The 21,514-nt window shown below is 39.5% G+C and overlaps 1 protein-coding gene across 1 annotated transcript in view; it reads left to right on the top strand.

The window, feature by feature from the left end:
• The window catches only part of PRMT8 (protein arginine methyltransferase 8), a 161,807-nt gene that overhangs the window by 103,294 nt on the left and 36,999 nt on the right, over positions 1–21,514 (top strand). The window contains exons 5-6 of the mRNA XM_021001647.1: positions 5,688–5,830; positions 6,646–6,733. Of these exons, the coding sequence (XP_020857306.1) occupies positions 5,688–5,830; positions 6,646–6,733 (231 nt within the window). The remainder of the gene's footprint in view (positions 1–5,687; positions 5,831–6,645; positions 6,734–21,514) is intronic.

Genomic DNA, 21,514 nt, shown 5'->3' with positions numbered 1-21,514 from the left:
AGCTATTTACTTTCAAATTGGTCATCTCCAAAGTTTAATAGTATGTCCCTGTTACTCTCCCCTTTTCCCATAGGGAGATGGTGTGGAGAGTGCCCCCTCAGGGGTGCTGGACAGGAACCCTCACCACCTTCCAGTTTACACTTGGATGTACTAATTGTCCACGTGTTCTTTCCACCATCATAATGGGAGCACCTTGAGAGGAGGGACTGTCTTTGCCTTGCTTTGCATCCCCAGCCCGGAGCATAGGAACCACTTAATAAACTGTTTACTTGATTTGACTCCTCCCCATTTCCTCCCTGCTATCAAATTGTATGATGTTCAAATGACAGTTCAGTTTGGGTGAATGTTTTCTCATATTCTCATCTTCGTTGGGTGCCTCTTTTTTCCCATGGCAACAAATGCTTACTTCCTTAACTCCATTTAGTTTTATTCTTCATCCTGTTTTCTCTGAGCCTCAGCTACCTGCATGTTCTTCACTTCTTTTTAGTAAGTTATGCTTGTACCTGCCTCTGCTATTTAGCTAAGGTTCAGTTCCCATTCCTTTGTTCTCAATTCCTTCCATGGTCTTTCATTTTCAGGTAGGCGTCATTCTTGCTCCCTTCTCTAATTCAGACCACTCTTTATAAGTGTTTCCTAACAAAACTTCCCTGCTTTGTACCTTCTTCTTTATCCAACTGTGACTAGTATCTACCCAAAACTAGCCACAGCCATCCTTTCATTTACTCCTTGTATAGAAGTCTGTCTAGAGCAGGACTTCCTACATTTTTGTATCATGTTTCTCTTTGGCAGGTGGCAAAGCCTATGGAATCCTCAGAATAATGCTGGTTTTTCATATTCATAATTGAAGAAAATGCTAGGTTCTGGTTAGAAGCTAGTGGAAATAAAAATGTAGGGGCAGCTAGGTGGCACAATGGATAGAGCACTGGCCCTGAAGTCAGGAGGACCTGAGTTCAAATCCAGCCTCAGACACTTACTAGCTGTATGACTCTAGGCAAGTCACTTAACCCCAATTGCCTCACCAAAAAAACAAAAAAAAATGAAACTTTTTTTCCTATCAAAGTTCATGGACCCATTGAAATTTACCCATCAGCCTTCCAACTCCATGGACCTGGTCTAGGGTCTCTTCAATTCAGATGCAGGTCTTCCCTTATTCCCCTCCTCCCAGGATATAAAAATATTCATTTCCAATCCAAATTTTATTTTAGCCACTGATTACCTCTACCCTCTCAAAAAACACAGAATTGGACTTTAATTTGTTATAGGGCAATCAAAAGCAGACCTGTCAGACTCATCCCTCTGTGTTCTGCAAAAGGGACATTACTCAAGCTTCTATTCAACAATTGGTCAAGTCATTCAATAATTTCATAAATATTTTAAATACCTACTATATGCAAGGCATTGTGCTAGACTCTGGGGATATGAAAACAAAAACGACATAGTCTCTGCCCACTAGAAACTTCTGTTCTCCTGGAGGGATGCAACATGCACATAGTTAAATAACTATGAGGTCATTTGGAGAAGAGCTAGGAGGGATCAGGGAAGACTTCAAGGAAGAGGTGGCATCTGAGTTTAGCTCTGAAGGAAGCTAGGGATTCTAAGAGATGTCATTTAGAAAGAAGAACATTTTGGGCGTGGAGAACAGCTTGTGACTAAGGGCAGAGAGAGGAGACAGAATGCTGAGTCCCGGGAACAATAGTGTCATGCCAAACAGAGGAACAGGGACAAGACAAAAGGCTGAAAGTTAAGAAGATGCTTGGAGGTAGGGCAGGGAGGTGCATTTTTACTGAAATAATATGAAATGTCAGCAAAGTTGGGTTGGATCAAGACTACAAAGAGCTTTAAATGCCAGGCTCAGGATGTTTTATTTTCATCCTAAAGGCTTGAGCCAGGAAGCAACATGATGAAGTTTGTGTTTAAGGAATGTGGTTTTGGCAACTGTGTGGAGGTTGGATCTGAGAAGGAAGAGATCAGAAGTAGCGAAATTAATTAATAGGTTATTGCAATAGTCCACGCCAGAGGTAATGAGGCTCAGAATTAGAGTGGTGGTATATGGGTTGGATTTGAGGATTGTGATGGAGGTCTTCTGCTGAGGTAAAGGTAGAATTGCCTACACCAACAAGCCAACAAAGGGCCCTGACCTTTCCTGAAAATATGGTGTGTGTTGGTTCAAAATGGCTTCACTCTGAGGGTTTGTGACCTTTGTCCTTGAAGATATTTTCTATTGCTACTTCTTTAGAGGCTCCTGTTTTTCAATCATAGAGCATATTCCCCAACACTGGAATGTCTGCCTGTGCCAACTAGCTCTTAAATACCTAGGTTGCAGGCTAGCCTGGCTGTTGAAAAGCATTTCCATTGGCTCCCGTTTCTCCTGAAGCACTGCCACCTGGGAAGTAGTCTGTGTTCTGGCCCAGACTCATCTGCTGCTCCACCAGTTTCCAAATGGCCAGCTGACAGTACCACAACTGTTCCCCTTGGCTCCCTTACTGGAGCCATCAGACCCTTTATGGAGACTGGGGAAAGGGAAGGTTGACTGCCTCCATGGTAGAGCTGGTGATGATGTTGTTATGGGCCATTTGATGTCATGCTGATCTCAGATCCACCTGAGCTCTAGATCTGTCTGTCCCTGGGGAGGTGACTAGAGGCTCAGAACTGTGGTGTTTAGAGATGCGCTTGGCAGGGATTTTTCATTATTGCTTCCCAAACATTTCTTTCTCTACATAAGAATACAAATATCTCTACCCTGGCACTCAGAGCTTTATAAAATCTCTGACCTCAAAGCATTGGTCTCCCTTAGCATCTTCCTTTTCTCCTCCAGGATTCACTGTCCTTACTCTCATAATTCAAGGTGCCAAATCCCTACATTTGGAGCTCAGTATAAACTGTTGTGGTCCTTGCATTTTTACCTCTGGGTTCCATAGATGGACAACCTGTACTTACCCCATGACAGGGAGGTGGGGGGGATTACCTTTACATAGTAACATATCTTGACTCCCACTCATTGACTCCATCATGTTCCCTTTGCTCCTTCATTCACAGTCTCTTTTTCTATACCAGTGAATACCCAGCTCTTGGCTCACTCTCACAAACCCCAACAGGGGCTGAGTCTACCACTAATGTCCCACATTCAATCACCAGTATCAAAGACCCATTTTGATGGTGGCCAAATAATTTGGGAGATAGAGGACCTAATGAAGTGCTAAAAGTAGCTTTCTGCCCCTGACACCTTCACACAGTAGGTCTTTGTTTTTTCAATTCTGTGGTTCTCACATTTTAACAGAATGCTCCAGTTATTTTCTGCTCTTAGCTCTAAGACCATGTACTATATTGTTGGCAAGATATGGTAATAATTGATTTATATAGCATTATATAGCATTATAAGGTTTACAAAGAACCTCATACGCATTAGATCAATTTTGTTAAATATTTTCCAATTACATTTTAATCTAGTTCACTTGGGAATATTGTGGGCCACATTGGCCCACAGGCCTACATTAAAGCATCTCAAGCAATCCTCACAACTCTGTGACAGATGTTCTACAGGGATTATTATCCCCATTTTACACATGAGGAAACTCAGAAAGGTTATAAGTGACTTGCCCAGGGTCACACAGGTGGTAAGTGCCAAGGTCAGGATTTGAACACAGGTCTTCTTAACTCCAACTCTAGTGCTTCATCTATGATTTCACAATGCCAAGTAGTAGATTTTTTATTTGGCTGATGGATTCTTTTTACTTTTCTGCAAAGATGAAATAACCTAATTACTGGTGTTTGCTGCAAATGGCTTCCATCTATATAGTGATCTTGGCAATTGTGGGAGTGGTCATTTAGTCATCCCTAGCACTGGCACATTGTGTGTAATACCAAGTTCTGGGCATCATGGAGGGAAGGTAAGGGCAGGAGGGGAGTTCACCACAAAATGCAGGCCAACCCATACCCCTGTGCCTTAATCCGGCTCTTTTGAGTTTTATAGGTAGTCTTTAGGGTATCAGTGTGGCATTAGCACAACCATCGGAGGCCTTGGAATCAGAAGACCTGTTTCCCATTCCCTTCCCTTCTCAGTTTCCTTATCTAAAAAATGAGGGGGTAGATTATTTGATCTTTATGGGCCCTTCCAGCTCTTAAGCTCCACAATTCTTTTTTCCTAAGTGCTATTATAATTTGGAAAAATCATGTTTACACACACACAAGAAGACAAACAAGCTCTGTGGGTAAATTAATAAATGGATAAACCCTGTAAACATTTATTGGTTCTGTTCAGAATAATAAGTAAATTAGGGATTACCCTAACCTTATTGGCACAGCCTTTGTGAGTGATACTGGTGAGGTCTGGGTCAGGTTGACCTCTCATGATAATGGTTCCCCCAAAACTTCCCAGAGTTTAACTTCAGTGTAGTCTTGGTAGCCTGTCCCTGGAAAATCTTCCACCAAACCTCAATGAGAGGAGACACCCCATTTTATCTTCTCTGTTTTTTTCTCTCCTGGCTGTGGGTGGATAAGTAGGGAAAGAATCCAATGATAAGTAAGAATGGAGTTAGATAAAGATAAGCAAAAAGCTTGAATACATGTCACACTGTGTGTGCTTAGTCCACAAATAAAAGTGGACTGTACTGGTCTGTGTCTGTCTGTGGTTTTTATCCTAAAGGAAGCCACACTGGGTGAAACTTTATTAAGCTTTTATAAAAATACTTTCCCCATGATTTATCATAGCAGAGAATTGATCTGAGAGTCTTGAAGGCTATACCAACCAAACATGGTGCCTTGCAAGTTCTGCCATGTTGGAAAGGCATCGAATATGATCCTAGTGACAAACCAAACCTGCTTTCTGAGGACCAGTAGGTTGGCACAATCCATGAAACAAAGAAAAAATGACATACTTCTTTTGACTTTACAGCCTTCTTTGTCCTCTGTTGTGGTAGTGGCAAAGTGACAGAAAGGAGGAGGACCAGACTTTTTTTAAAAGAATTTTTAGACTGTCTATAAATGTAAACTTTCACATTCCATGTAGAGACCTATATTTGGTAGACTCCTAGGAATCTTCAGCTGTACCCTATTGCCTCTAGAATTAAATACAGAATCAGCCTTCCGCTCTAATCCTCTACAATCTGAGTCCCATCTTCCTTTCCTTATTTATTTTATATTATTCACAGGAGGACATGGCTTACAGTTGCTCAGAATGAGAAGGCATGGATGGATTGTTCCTTTTGTAAGGGGAGTACTCACATTGAGGAGATCACTGAAGCATTGAAGTCTAAGCATGTTATCAGACCATTAGCAATTCTAGCTGTCCAAAAGAAGAATGTGCTCCCTTGTGAGGTAGCAGGTTTTTACTTTTTGGAAATCTATAAATACAGCTAGATGAGTGTTCAACAGGTATGTTAGAGTAGAAATTCATATTCAGGTGTGGTTGCACTAGACAGCCTCTGAGGTCCCTTCTACCTCTGAGGTTCTACAATTTTGTGGACGTGTGACAATGATCTAAAGCAACATATCTAAAAAACATTAGTTTCCCCAAAGTAAAGTGAATCTAGGTGGGCTGGGGGCATACTGCATAAAGAATCAGAAGAGAATCTTCTCTGGGGAGAGCCAGCCTTGACACTGACACTAATAGTTTAGCAGTTGGGTCTTCTGCAATTAGCTTCCTGGGATTTAAAAATACTTTTTGATCTTTTTTTTTTTTCTCCTAACAGTTATCACCATATTTAAGGGTAAAGTGGAGGAGGTGGAGTTACCGGTGGAAAAGGTAGACATCATCATCAGTGAGTGGATGGGTTATTGTCTTTTCTATGAGTCAATGCTTAACACAGTGATCTTCGCCAGGGACAAGTGGCTGGTAGGTGTCCTGAATGTCACCCTCCTTGTTGGATTGCTGGTTGACCCACAGCTGAGCCTCAGTCCTTTGACTAGACTGAGGCTAGAACCTCTTGTGCCTCTGCTCACTGGGACTTCCTAGATGCCTCAAGCCAGAAATGCTTTTCAGGTTACCTTATTTGGCCCCCTAGCCCTGAAGCAGGTCTCCTTCAGAGAAGGTGGACATAATACCACCTCTTTTGCCTATGAAGTCGAGTGCAATATGTAACTATTTCGATAGCTGGAAACTTCATCTGTATGGTTAACTCTGACTACTTTCGTTGAAATTAAGATGTTTCACTTGGTCCAGATAAAAGTCAGGGCAGCAAGCATTAAGTTTAATTAACTTAATTGGGCATTAGCTTAATTGAGTATTAAGCATCCGAGGACCAGAAGGACATTAATAAGTACTTTTGACCTCTGCTTCCTCCTAGTGAAAAAGGCCAATTTTTCCCCCTTGGCCTTATTTTTGCAACCCCACCCCCTTCATCTTTCCATTGCTCTCCTCCTGACTTGTTCTAAAGTTTCCTCTTCCAAAAGTTCTCCAGGAAGAGTTAAATGATAAACTTTGTGCTTGGGTTTGGAAGAAGAGCCTGTCCAGCCTGTGATAGTCACCTGGGTACATGCTTTGCCCCAAAGCTCCACTGGAGGCCATCACTGTCCTCACCACAAGCCATGAAAACTTGAAGCATTGGCAGTGGGGGTACTTTGTCTAGTTCTCCTATGTGCAGTTCAAAATGTGATGTCTTTGTCAGGTGAATAGATTACGAGATCCATTTCCCCACAATTCATCAACAGAAACCTGGAGGGCTTATGTTTCCAGACCGGGCAGCTTTGTACATGGTAGCAATTGAAGATAGACAGTACAAGGACTTCAAAATTCACTGTAAGTAAACCTTTTCAGTCCAGTATTGGGTTTTTGTTGTCTACTTACTGAGTTTCTTTGATGGGCCAGGCCAGAGCCTCTTGTACTATGAAACTGGCCTTGCCCATTCCCCGGGATTGAATGGATTAATTGATGTTGGGAGTTGCTAATACAATAAGTATTTTAGCAGGCTCAGGGGTTAATGTGTCTGTTCTTTGGTTTCTAGTCAGGATTTAGCTGCGGATTTGAAATAGAGTAGAGACTTATCTTTAACACTTTCTGGCTCCGGCTCTTTAAACTGCAGTCCCCAACACTATGGATGAGCAGCCATTGAAGAGTTCTTAAAGGACATTACTCATATATTGTCTGAATCTAAATAAGTGAACCTTGAATGAATGAATGAACAAATAAAAGGGTGAGTGAGTGAGCGAATGAATGAATAACTGTGAACAAATAAACAAATGAATCAATACAAATGTGATGAAAAATGAATTGGAGCAGATGAGGGCTTCAGACTTGGTAGCAGACAGCAGAAAAATCCTTGGAGATAGAAGGCCCTAAATGCTCTCATAGTCACTAACAATGGATCTCTGGACCAGTAATTTCTTGCTTTTGTTTATAATATTCCAATGATATCAAGCTGGGATGTTGCAAAATGCTTAAAACAGTGATCATTGTAATTTCTACTCTTTAAAACATCTTGAAGTCAATTAGCTCTTTGTGGGATGGGAGAGCCTGATTAAAATGACCCTTCCTTTTCTGGTAGTGGAAATAATTGTTTTTGAATATATAATGAATGTATGATATTGCATTTTCATGGACTTGAGGTCAGGTTTATGGGGTATATTTTTTTGGTAACGTGTAAGCTCCACAACAGTGAGAAACTAGGGACTTCTAATTAATTCAGCTCTAAATATTCAGTGATTATTGTGATAACAGAAACCTGGATAGATCACATCATAGAATCAGTAAAAGCATTTAATTGGAACAGGAAAGGAAATGAAACAAACATTAGAAAGATTCTCAGTAACTATTCCCCTGAATGATGGCATTCTCATTCTCTGCTTCTCTAGTATAATATCTTCTATCCAGGCCCTCACATACATCTGGGCAAAACTGCAATATCTTGACAGCTCTGCTGGCTTCCCCCCTCATAATTTAGTTACCAACCTACCCACAGTCAGTCCTATGACTAGACCCCTTGCTTTCCTCTGTTATGATTCCACTTTCCTTCTTTCTTGCTCTATCTCCTCCCTGTGACATCCCCTTGCAATTGCCACAGTGTCCTAGAATCACTCACAATCTTGATTCTGTGCCATAAAGCTGAACTCTTGAGTTTGGGGCTTCATATGAAATAATTGGACAGGTGTGTGCATATTGCACAGGACATTGGAAAGTAAAGGCTTTCCTTTATTTTACCCCTATGACATTGTGACTGCTTCCAAGTAGAAAAAAAACAAGCCATTCCTTCAAATTATACCAGATGTGCAAGTACAGGGCAAACTGAATACCAACATGGTGGTCATATCAAAATAGAAAACACATAATGTCTCATAGTAAAGTTGCACACAGTAGTTAAAACATATAGGTGACATGCAAATACATAGCACCTGCCATCAGAATGGTTACACTCACCACTGGGTATCATTATAAACCCGACATTTCTGTGGTGACCTTCTGCATTTATGGTCTCCAAACCCACTGCAGATAATCATTTAACTTCCCTAGTCTCATTTTCCTCATCTGTAAAATGAGAGGATTGGACTAAGTGACTTCTGAAGTCACTTCTACCTCTAGAGAAGGTTTTTTTTTAAAAATCATATTCTCAGGCCCAGTCAAGCCCAGAAAAGGCTTTTCCTATGGGCCATCATTAAGCATTGGCTATTCATCTGTATCTAGTGGATGGTCCCTTTATGGACCTTGCTTCTTTGGTTCTCCTTTAGTCCTGTATTCCTGGTTATCAGTGAATTTGTCTTCCCTGTGTACAACAAGCAATTGAGGTAGATGGTCTTATTTTTTAGGGACCCAGCAACTCTCAAGGACTATTCTATAGGCAAGCAGATAAGACAGTCCTTCAACTACTGGCAGCCATTCTCCATCAATCCATTTTCTTGTGTTTTCCCCTGACACTAATTTTCTCAGTAGGATTCTATCCTCTAGCTAGCATTCCTGACAGTAAATTCTAACATCACATTTAATTTCTTTCTTTCTGATGTATGCTTAATTGATATCTCCTTTTTAATCTAATCCAGTATCTCAACCAAGTGATATATGCTGGTAGTGAGTCTTCATAACTTCGCCATCTTCCAAAATTCCAAAGCACAGATCAATAGGCCCAAATGTCATCAGGTAGAGAATGAAGTTTGTGGTGTCATTCTTGGTGACATTATATGTATGTACCCAAAAGGCCACATGCCTAACTTCAACTTAGCAATAATGGTGTAAAATATAGAATAATTTTACTTTTTAAAAAAAATACACAGAAGAGAACAGAAGGAAACACAGAGAAGTAGGATAGCTTTGAAAGTGACATCTTAAGCGAGCAGTGTGCAATGGAGATTTCATGGTTTCATATAAAATTCTTTTTTTTTGTGGTAGTTTGCTGTGTACGGAGATGCCTTTCATTGGTGTTTAAATTCAGAATAAAGAAATTATAAGAACAATTATAAAAATCAAGACTGGCAAATATGTGAGGCTTTTAATTATGAGATTAAAGACCTGATTTCATTGCTTGCCTTTAAAAATTGCCAAATATGGGCAGAGGGTTCAAGCCAGATTGCCTCTTTTTCCCTTTCTATTTTTAGTTCTTCCAAACCATTTATTCATGGGTGATAAGACTGCAACATTTGGAGATGTAGGCATAGTTTTTTTGTAAACTACCTGCAAAAGTCTTCAGCTTCCCGAAATTCTTTGGATATGGCCAAGGCAATAAGTATTTCTGTCTTCTCAAGCTCAATATTCCTTCCTTGATGAAATGGTACATGAGTTACATGCTTGACAGAGACTCTGTGGAACTAATACTTGTCAACTGCAATCTTTAGATCAGCAGCTTCCTAGATAAAATAGAAACTCTTTTGGTATTCAACATTCTTCACTATTTGGCTCTAGACTAGGCTCATTACACATTACCGTTTTACATGATATATATTTCTCCCAAACTGTCTTACTTACTTACTGTTGCACATGCCCAACATTCCATCTTTCATCTCCAAGCCTTTGTACAGGCTCTCCCACCAGCAATGCCTGCAAAGTGCTTCCTCCTCACTTTTGTCTCTTAGAATCCTTCTCTCACTTCAAAAATCAGCTCCATCCCCATCTTCTATGTGACACCATTCTTGATCTGCCCAGATGCTAGGGCATCTCCCCTCAAAATTATTTTATACATACTGTTTGTTTATTTACATGTGTATGTGCTGTTTCTCCAAATGGAATTTAAGTTCCTTAGGGGCAGAAACTATTTAATTTTTGGCCTTGTATCTCCAGTGCCTAACATAATTGCTGGAATATAGTAGGTGCTTAATAAATGTTTATGGACATATTAATTGATTTTCATCATCTTCTGCTGTGGAGATTTGATAGTGTCCATTTTACAAACCCAGTGCTGAAAACCACCAGCTTTTTATCAGAGAGGCTAGGGCATCTCAGACTCCTGATATGGTATCGTAAGCCACTTCAACTCTCTTGATGAAAATCTGATAGCCTATTCACTACCTTATCTTCTGTGTCTTCTTCTGTATCATTATACTGGGTGAAGTATTGGGCCTCACTCCTGGGGCCTGAAATGTAAGTTCTAATGGTTAAGGTGTGTACTTATTGTATAATACACTGGGAAGAATATTATAGAGAATAAAATTATAAAATAAGCTTTGCCTAAATATTTCTCTGGAACAAATAACTCAGTTTCTTGTAATTGAACTATGTAAGATGAGTGAAATTAGCTTCTGGGCTGAGGAATAGGGACTAGATAAGCGATTGCTTTGATATAAGGAACTCTTGAGTGAGGAGACTTCTTCTATGCGTGTATATTGGCATCCTCCCTGCAACTTACAGTCATAGAGAACGCTCTGGGGTACTCTGAAGTTCAAGTGACTTTCCCAGAGTCACAGAGTCATTAAGTGTCAGAGATGAGACTAGAACCCAAATTTTCTGAGCTCTGAAGTCAGCTCTGTATTTACTGTGTCATAGTTGGTTGAAACAAGGATAAAATGCTTATCAGATAGAGCTAAGTATCAGTTTGACCTCACCTCACAAATAGCTTGATGTCTAATGATTTACAGCTTCAATGTCCTGAAATGAGGATTGGTCTTAGAGTCCAACAAGCTGGGTTGGAGTCCCAGCTCTGCCATTTACTAGCTGTATGACTCTGAGCATATTATTTAAACTTTCTGAATCTCCATTTCCTCATCTGTGAAATGGGGATACTTACCCTACTTGCTTCACAGTGTTGGTATGAGGAGCTCACTAAAGGGCTTTTTGGTTGCCCACTCTTAGTTTATAGATGTTGGGGCTGGAATTCGAACCTAGGTCTTTTGATTCCAAATCCATTATTCTTACCCTTTACCACAGGATGCCTTCTGGTGAAAGGCAACTATAGGGAGCAGGAGAACTGCTGGGGTCAGTGACTTCATAGGATCATAGAACTAGAAAAACCTTAAAGGTTTTTCCTAATTCAGTCCACTCTTTTTATGGAAGAGAAAATTGAAATAAAGAGACTTGCCCAAGGTCACACAGGTAATAATTAGCTCTGTAAGACAATCATTTTGATGCTTTGTTCATTCAGCATCAAATATTTACTGAGTACATGCCCACATTAAGCATATAATATTGTGATAGATCACTTGCAATGGGTTTCAAGGCAAATTCAATCTAATACATTTCAGTTCATAAACACTGTATTATGCTGGTTATATGCAAGGTGCAGTGTGGGTCAGGATTTGATCCAAAGAGAAATCAGGCAGGGTCCCAGACCTCAAGCAGCATACAATCTAGCCTGGGGTGGAGCTAAATAATATGGCAGACACAAATGACTATAATACAAATTATAATCAATAACCATTTATTAAGCACCTACTATGTGCGAAGCACTGTTCTAAGTGCTGGGGCTACAAAAAGAGGCAACTTACAGAGCTTACAATCTAGTGGAGGAAGGCAACACCTAAGCAGATATATACTTTGTGTCTAATGGTAGCCACCTCTAGGGTGAAGGGGGAAGGGGGAAAAAAAATTAAAAAAAAAAAGAAATGTACATTTTAAAGTATCTTTATTATATATCTATATGTATACATGTCTTTATTAAAGTGTCTTTATTATATATATATGTTATATATTTAAAAGGAATAACAAGTCATACATAATAGATTTGTAGTTTCATGTACAATCATCTTTTTAAAAATTATACTGTTATGGAAACGCTTATTTTATTCTATAAATTAAAATTTTTTGTCACTTAAATATTTTATTTTCCCCCAATTACACATAAAAACAATTTTTTACATTCTTTTTTTTAAAGTTTTGAGTTCCAAATTCTACCCCTTCCTCTCCTCTGCCCTCCCCGAGTCAGTAAGTAATGTGATTATGTTATACAAGTGTAGTCATGCAAAACATGTCCATATTAGTAATTTTTAAATTAAAAATTTTTTTGAAGTTTAAGAAAAAAACAAAGGAAGCAAGATACATGATACATAGGAAATTCATATAAATACCTAAAAGAAGTACAGAGCGCTAAGAGATCAGATGATGGAGGGTGATCTGATCTAGGTTCATTGAGGAAGGGACATCTGAGCTGGATCTTACTCACACATTAGAGACGATTGTGCTAAAGGGAACTGCCAATGTATTTAAAATGTAATATGTCAGTCAGTTCATGTATAGGTTGATGGGTGAAGAGAAGCCATACTTGGCTTCAATTTAGACAGGCCAGAGTCAGGAGGAAGTTGCTACCTTCCAGGTAGCACCACAGGGTCATGGACCATGTGGCTCATTCAATCTCTTCTTTTTGCCATTTGCACCACTTATAAAAACCAATTTAAATGAGCTTTCCTGAATTAGCTTTTCCACACAGTATCCTCATCCCAGGAATCTCTGCTACAAAAATCAGTTGTGTTTTCTCTTTAATTGCTATTTTGAAAACGTACCTCTACTCAAGTCCTCCTGTGACACCTCCACATGGCATGGGGACGACTTTGGGCTCTCAAAGGCTATGGTGGCAAAGCACAAGCCCCAGCAGCTCCCACCCAGCTGGCAAAGCTTCAGGCGTGGGACTGCCAACTGTGTCTGTTTTCTAAGAACCAACCCAACCAAGTCTAGAAAAGTTCATCACCAGAGGGTTGACTATAAGGAGATGATTTTTTTTAGCCACAACCACTCATGAAGACAAAAATGAAATAAAAGATCCTTGAAGTATTGAAAATTATATTTAACATTCATTGGCAAAGGACCCATACAAGCAGGGGTGTACTGATAAATGTTTAACAACTGGCTCTCTGAAGAAAAAGTACACATGACACACTTTAAAGTTTATTCCACATTATTAACATTTTCTTTAACTAGACAATTAACAAAACAATAACTCAAACTCTGATTTATAGATTTGCTAATTATTTATATTAGTACCTAAATATAAGTATTTTTTGCATAAGTATCTAATCAAAAGCATGAGCAAGTGTATTTTTGTATAAGTACCTAAGTATAAGTATTTTTTTTTGTATTAAGTACCTATTTGCTGATTTGCTGTAAATGCTCACTCTGAAAGCTTAACTCTTCTGAGCCACTATGAACTGGATCCATCACATCTCTGAATACAAAGTACTCGTAGTAGGTGAATACAAGCTGTAGTATGTTTGCAATGATTGACCTGCAGGCAAGACATGGCATAAAAAGACATGTAAGGGGGCAGCTAGATGATGCAATAGATAGAGCACCAGCCCTGGAGTCAAGAGGACCTGAGTTCAAATCCAGCTTCAGGGGGCAGCTAGGTAGCGCAGTGAATAGAGCACTGGCCCTGGATTCAGGAGGACCCGAGCTCAAATCCGGCCTCAGACACATAATACTTATTAGCTGTGTGACCCTGGGCAAGTCACTTAACCCCATTGCCTAACCCCAAAAAATGTAACTGGGAAATATTTAACCAAATAAATAATAATACAATAAAACAGCAATAATATTTTTAAAATAATAAATAATAAAAAAAAATCCAGCTTCAGACTCTTACTAGCTGCATGACCCTGGGCAAATCACTTAACACCAATTGCCTCCAACAACAACAATAATAATGTGTAGGAAATGTGCAGTTGGAAAGGACATCAGGTCATACCAAGAACAAAGAAAAAGAAGCTGACAAAAAGCTGTCATCCCCTTCATGACCCCAAACCCTAAATGAATGTCTTCTGCATGATGGGTGGATCCTTTATGGAGGATATATGAAAAGACCTAAGTAAGAGTGACAGAATGAGGTGTAGACTGGCTGGGATTTGCACCTGTGTAACAACATGAAATCACAGAGGAGATGATGATTCAGATAAAAACTTTTTGAAAAACTAGTTTCTGTCATCCATGGAGATTTATGTGATGTAAGGCTGTATCAGAAGTTGCTAAATTTGTTAAGGGAGGGTTGATAAACAAATTTCATGGGCACAAGTCTCAGCTAAGGAAAGCTTTTTTTTTAAAATTTAAATTAAGGGGGTGGGATGGTAGAACAAGACATTTCAGTTCCCTTCCTCAGAAGTTGAGCTGACAGGGAAACTGCTAATTAGGAGAAAAAGGGATCTGGGGAGAATAAGGGATGTTAAGAGATTAGTGATATACATATGTATTATGAAAATATCAACCACGGAAAAATGGGCCATATGACAGCAATCTATCTTCCTGCTTCTGACCAGCGTAGAGAATGGACCTTCATGGCAATCAAGGAGGCTGGGAACCTCTGTCAGGCTCTGCTTTGCTCTTGTACTTCACCCCCAATTTTAAAATAAAGCTGACTCCAGCTCAACCAGCCTGCTCAATGGATCGTAGTCTCTTTTCTGTATGGTATCTCAATCAACCTGCTGAGCACCAAAGGCTTTTGACAGTATTGCACACATCTGGTTATTCCCCATTCTTTTCCTTCCCTTCTAAAAAAATTCTGTTGACAAGGCATACCCTGTGCCAGACTATAAACAAACTTGTGCCCTACTCTCCCCTCATTTCTTTCCTACTTGTGGCCCAGGGCCCTATGTGGTCTGAAAGCAGATATCTACTGGAAGTCTTAGAAATTCTGTGATATTGGGAACTCAGATTCCTCTCATGCTTGTATGACTAGTTCTGTCCATTTAGACCTAGAAAAAAAAGACTTGGAAGCTCCATGTAAGGTTGGAGTAGAAAAGCAAGGCAGGGAGTCAGTAGGGTTTCTTGGTTTCACATGTCTTTGGGCTTTTTTCTTCTTCTTGAGATGCAAGAGGCACCTAGGTAACACAGTGGATAGGTCTATCCACTGGGTCTGGAGTCTGGAAGACTTGGGTTCAAATCTAGCCTCTAATATTTACAAATAGTATGATCTTGGGCAAATTGCTTAACCTCTGTTTGCCTCAGTTTCTTCAACTGTAAAATAAGGATAATAATAGCACCTATCTCCCTGTGTTGTTGTTAGGAGCAAATGAAAGAGCTTGTAAAGAGCTTAGCATAGTGCCTGGCACATAGTAGGAGCTACATAAGTGCTAGGAAGAAGGAGGAGGAGGAGAAGGAAAAAGAGAAGAAGAAGAAGAAGAAGAAGAAGAAGAAAAAAGAAAGAAAGAAAGAAAGAAAGAAAGAAAGAAAGAAAGAAAGAAAGAAGAAAGAGAAAGAAAAGGAAGAAAAGGAAGGAAGGAAGGAAAGAAAAAGAAAGAAGGAAAGAAAGAAGGAAGGAAGGAGGAAGAGGAAGATGAGGAAGCAGAAGAGAAAGAAGAAGAAAAGGAGGAGGAGGAAGAGAAAGAAAGAAAGAAAGAAAGAAAGAAAGAAGAAAGAAAGAAAGAAAGAAGAAATAAAGAAAGGAAGAAACAAAGAAAAAAGAGAGAGAGAAAGGAAAAAAGGAAGAAAAAAGAGAAAGAAAGAAGAAATAAAGAAAGGAAGAAACAAAGAAAAAGAAAGAGAGAGAGAAAGGAAAAAAGAAAGAAAAAAGAGAAAGAAAGAAAGAAAGAAAAGAAAGAAAGAAAGAAAGAAAGAAAGAAAGAAAGAAAGATAAAAGAAAGAAAAATTGGAAGGAACATCAGAGGTCATCTTGTCCAACCTCTCATTTGACAGTTGAGAAAACTGAGGCAAGAGAGGTGAAATAATGTGCCTAAGATCACACAGGTAGTAAGTGGAAGAACTGGGAATTGAGCCCATGTCCTTTGACTCTAAAATCTGTCTGAAATCTGTAAGATGGGATGGAACAGGTTCTTGGTTATATGGATGAATAATGAAACTTCCTTTCCTAGCATAGATTAGCACCTTCTCTGAATCTCATAACTTGGAGAGTTGCCTGGGGACACTGATCAGTATCACACAGTATATGTCAGAGGAGAGGCTTAAGCTGAGACCTTGCCAATTGTCTATCCCCTATGACACTATATCTGTCTGTAGGGGTAATAATATTTCTCCTGTATACCCCACTGGGTTATTGTGATGCTCGAACGTGAAAGTGTGTTTTAAACTGTGAAACCCTATGTAGGTCAATTAATCAATCAGGAAGCATTTATCTTTCTTTTTTCTTTTTTTTTTTAGGCAATTGGGGTTAAGTGACTTGCCCAGGGTCACACAGCTAGTAGGTGTCAAGTATTTCATCGGAGGCCAGATTTGAACTCAGGTACTCCTGACTTCAGGGCCAGTGCTCTATCCACTGCGCCACCTAGCTGCCCCTAATCAGCAAGCATTTATGAAGTCTAATATGTGCCAGGTTCTGAGCTAGGTGCTAGGGATGGTCAATGACTTCCACATGTGAGACACTATGGCAAGATAAAAAAAAAATTAATGAGTCCCTGCACTTAAGGAGCTTACATTCTATCAGGGGAGACAACACATATGCATACTAGAATATGCAAAATAAGTGTATTAAAATACACACAAGTTAATTTTGGTGGGGATCAGAAGAAACCTTATATAGGAGTTAACATAGGCTGAGCATCAAAGGAAGCTGGAGATTCCAAGAGACAAGAGTGAGGAGAGGCTGGATTCCAGCCTATGTTGGAAAACAGCCTATGCAAAGGTATGGAGAGTCTGGCCTGACTGAAGAATGTATGAAGTGTAGATGATAAGGCTGGAAAATAGTTTGGAGATGGAAAATGCTATCCGCATCCAAAGAAAGAACTATGGAGTTTGAATGCAGATTGAAGCATACTATTTGCTATTGTTTTTTCTTCTGTTGTGTTTTGTTTCCTCTTTCTGGTGGTTCTTCCTATTGGTTCTAATTCTTACTTGTAACATCACTAATGTGAAAATATGTTTAATAGGAATGTATATGTATAGCTTATATCAGATTGTGTGCCATCTTGGGGAGGGTGGTGGGGAGGGAGGGGGAGAAAAATTTTAAACTCAAAAGCTTATGGAAATAATTGTTCATGAAATAATTAATGAAAAAAAGAAAATAAGTTGGAGACAAGTAGTAAAGGGCTTTTAATACAAGACTACAATTTGTATTTGGTTTTACATAAGTGAATATATTTAGGTCTGTAAGGGGCAGCGAGGTGGTACAGTGGATAGAGTGCCAGTCCTGGGGTCAGGAAGACTCTTTTTCATGAGTTCAAATGTGGGCCTCAGACACTTACTAGCTGTGTGACCCTGAGGAAACCACTTAACCCTGTTTGCCTCGGTTTCCTCATCTATAAAATGAGCTGGAGTGGGAAATGGCAAACCAGTCCAGTTACTTTGCCAAAAAAAACCCCAAATGGGGTCATGAAGAGTTGAATGGGACTGAAAAATGACTCAAAAACAACAACAAAAAAGCATTTTACATGTCATGTTAATCCAATATCCTCATTTTAAAGATAAGGAAATTGAAACTCAGATCACACAGTTAGTTAACCAATAACTTAATAAGCATTTATTAAGTGCCTACTGTGTACCAGGATTTGTGCTAAGTGCTGAGGATAAGGCAAAAGAGAGTCTGTGCTCTCAAGGAGCTCACAATCTAAGGGGGGGAAAAACAAGCAAACAATTATGTACAAACAAAATATATTTAGCATAAATATAATAAATATAATCACCCACTCCGCTCTGCATTGCAGAGTATCTGGGGAGCGTATGGTGCGAGAAGACTAGAAGGGACCAACAGGTTTCTAGAGGCAGAGAAGAGAAGGGAATACATAGTCTGTGCACAAGCTTAGAGAGGAATGACAGAATATAGTATATAGAATATAGCAAATATATGTGATGGAATATAGTAGGATATTTTGGTAGTAGTATCATAAAGTGGAATAATGTCTAATCAGCTTGGAAAGATTGTGATGGGATTTAAATGCCAAACTCAGGAGTTTATATTTGATCTTAAGGATGACGTGAAGTTACTGAAGCTTCTTGAGCTATGATATGGTCAGACTCATGCCAGTTTGGCAGCTGTGTGGAGGATGGATTGGAAAAAGGAAAGGTTGAATGTAGGGAGACTGATGAAAAAGTTATCGCAATAATCCAGGTGAGAGATAATGAGGTCTGAATGAATGTGCTTGTGATATGAGTAGACAGAAGGGAAAAACTGTAAGAGATATTGAGGTATTAGACCAGGTAAGACTTGCACCTGGATAGGCATGGTGGCCCATGCTTGTAATCTTAGTTACCATGAAGCCTGAGCCTGACAGATCTCTTGAGCTTGTGAGTTCTGAACTGGAGTGGACTATGCTGATTGCATTTCCACACTGACTTTGATATTAATATGGTGAGCCTTTGGGAGCAGGTTGCCACCATATTGTCTGGGAAGGGACAAACTGATCCAGGTGAAAAATGGAGCAGGTTGAAGTTCTGAATGGAATCAGCCCATTAGCAGCCCCTATACTTCTAGCCTGGGTGAGGTAAGAAGACACAATCTTCAAAAATTAAAAAAAGAAAAGATGTCACCTAATTGGCCACAGGGACAATAAGATATTATGAAGAGTTGAGAATGACTAAAATGGCAAACCTAGGTGACTAGGAAAATGTTGATACCTTTAACAGAAATAGGGAGATTGGGAGTAGGTTGGGGTCTGATAATGAGTTCTGTTCGGGGCACATTGAGTTTGAGATACCCATGGGATATCCATGTGGTGATGTCAAGCAGGAAGTTGGATATTCAGCATTGGAGCTCAGAAGAAAGAGTCTGGATATGTAGATTTGGGAGTCGTATGCATAGAGAGTATGGGATCTGATGAGATCACCAAGAGAGAAAATAGAGAGGGAAGAGGATGGAGGGCATATGACACAACCAAAGGAGACATTCACAGATAGGAAATGGGAAATAGTTCAGGAGCCTGCAAAGGAGATTGATCCTTTTGACTAACAGGTAGAAAGGTTTTACAAAATCTTATGGATAAGGCAGTATCTAGAAAGAGGTAAGGAGGGATTGGCCCACAGGGTTGGGTCACAGAAAGGTCAAGGAGAATCAAGACTTTAAAAAGGTCATTGGAACTAGTGGTTATTAGTGACTTCTGAGAGTAGTAGAGAACTAAGATATCAGTTATCAGATTGGACCAGAAGCCAAATGCATGCTCCATGTGTGGAATATCTTATATGTGTGATCCATTTCCTATCATTTTAGGATGAGGCAAAGAAACTCTATCAAATCTGAGTTCAGTCAGGCCCCTGGGGACCTCATGAATTAATTTATCAAAGCAGATGTCTGGCCTAATTTCCCTCCTGGCTCTATCCCTATCTCTCTGATGTTTGAAGAAAGGATATCTGGTGGTTCCGTCTCCCTAGATACTAACCCTGGGGAGTGGGGCCTCTAGTTAATCGATGCTTCCCCCATCTTGTGGCTAACAAGCCTCTACATTCTATTTTCTAATCTGCAAAATTCAAAGTCATCATCTGTCCAGATGAAAACTTCATTCTACTGATATCCTTCCACACTTTTTCGTCCCCCTCCAACTCAGTCCTATCCTTACCTAGTCATTACCAAATTCTGGCTTGTGCCTTCTGAAACCCTCATTCTTTTGTTAATAAACCCCACTTCACTCTAGGCTAACTTCTTCCTTGGTTTCCTCTGAAAGGCGCTGGCTTCCCTCTTCAGTTAAGGGGGATTTTTCTCATGCCTTCCAACATTCTAGGCCAGAAGGAGGAGTAGGCATACATTTTTATCACAAGGGGAAAAGATGTGGATTTCATCGATGTATTTTAGCATATTGGCTCACTTGACTGTTGAAAACCATTTGAAAAATAGAAATTAAATGATTCATCCATTTTTTTCATTTTATTGATACATTTTGTTTTGATACAGAATGACGGCTTTAGAGTTATTTAGATCCCAGTCTAGGTTTAAATTCAGACTCTGCCACTCACTACCTATGTGATCTGGGCAAAACCCCCTGCTTCACAGTTTCCTCATCTGTAAAATGAAGGAATTGGATTAGATGGTATCTAAGATTTCTTCTTCCACTAATTCTATGACCCTAACTTCCCAGTGCCACTGCTGGACCTTCATTTGCCACTATTACTCCTTTGAGCTTCACTTTCTCTCTCCATATCACCCAATTCAGATCCCATCATTTACTTCACCTATCCAATACTTCCCTTAATGTTTGGGGACTTCAGTCAACCAATAGTCAATCAACAAGCATCTATTAAGCATCTTCTATGATCCAGATAGGTAGCTAGGTGAACACAATAGATACAGAGGTCCCAGCCCGGAGTCAAGAAGACCTGAGTTCAAATTGAGCCTCAAATGCTAGCTATGTGACCCTGGGCAAGTCACTTAACCCTGTTTGCTTCAGTTTTCTCATCTGTAAAACGAGCTAGAGGAAGGAAATAGTAAATCACTTCAGTACTCTGCCAAGAAACCCCAATTGGGGTCACAAAGAATCAGACACAAATGAACTACAACAAATGTACCAGACATTGTGCTAGGTGATGAAAGACAAAAGTAAAAGGTTTTTTACCATTGAGGTAATATATAATCTAAGGTAATATATAATCTATAATATATATAAACTTTTTGGCCTCTTTACACTCTTAAAAATTATCGAGGACCCCAAAGAACTTTGGTTTATGTGGGTTACAGCTGTCTATATTTACTGTATTAGAAATGAAAACATTTTAATATTATTATTAAAATAGTTTTGGCCTCATAGATGTCTCTTGAAAGGATCTTGGAGATGCTTGGGAGAATTTCTGATATAGGGAGAGGAGGCAACATGCATACATAAATATATGTTGATAAAAAGCCATTAGATTTGGGAATTAAGAGATTCAGTTACGAGGTTGGTAGCCAGATTGCCGAATAAATAAGAGTGAGAGAAAAGGAAGTGGAGGCAGTAAGAACTGACACGTTTTTCTAGGGGTTTAACTGAGAAGTGGAGGAGAGATATAAGGACAATAAATAGAGCGTCTGGTAGGATCTAAAAAGAAATTCTTTTTAAAGGATGGGGTAGACTTGGGTGTGTCTGTAGGCAACAGGGAAAGAACTAGTAGTAGGGAGAAATTGAAAACTGGTGGGGACAGAGGTGGTGGATCCTAGGGGAAATTTTTGCTGGAGAAGATGGAAAAGAATGTGACCTAGGGATTCAATATATTAATAATTCATATTAATAAATAATTAATAGCATTCCCTGGAAACCTCTGGCTTCTTAGTTCATTGATCCACTCAGATCCCATGACCTCTACTTCACCATGGCTACCCATAACCTCATCATG

The sequence above is a fragment of the Phascolarctos cinereus genome, unplaced genomic scaffold (genome assembly GCF_003287225.1).
Source record: "Phascolarctos cinereus isolate Bilbo 61053 unplaced genomic scaffold, phaCin_HiC Scaffold_1;HRSCAF=81, whole genome shotgun sequence".
NCBI lineage: Eukaryota > Metazoa > Chordata > Mammalia > Diprotodontia > Phascolarctidae > Phascolarctos > Phascolarctos cinereus.
The sequence above is the reverse complement of the archived record's forward strand: the minus strand, read 5'-3'. Positions and strand labels throughout refer to the sequence as shown.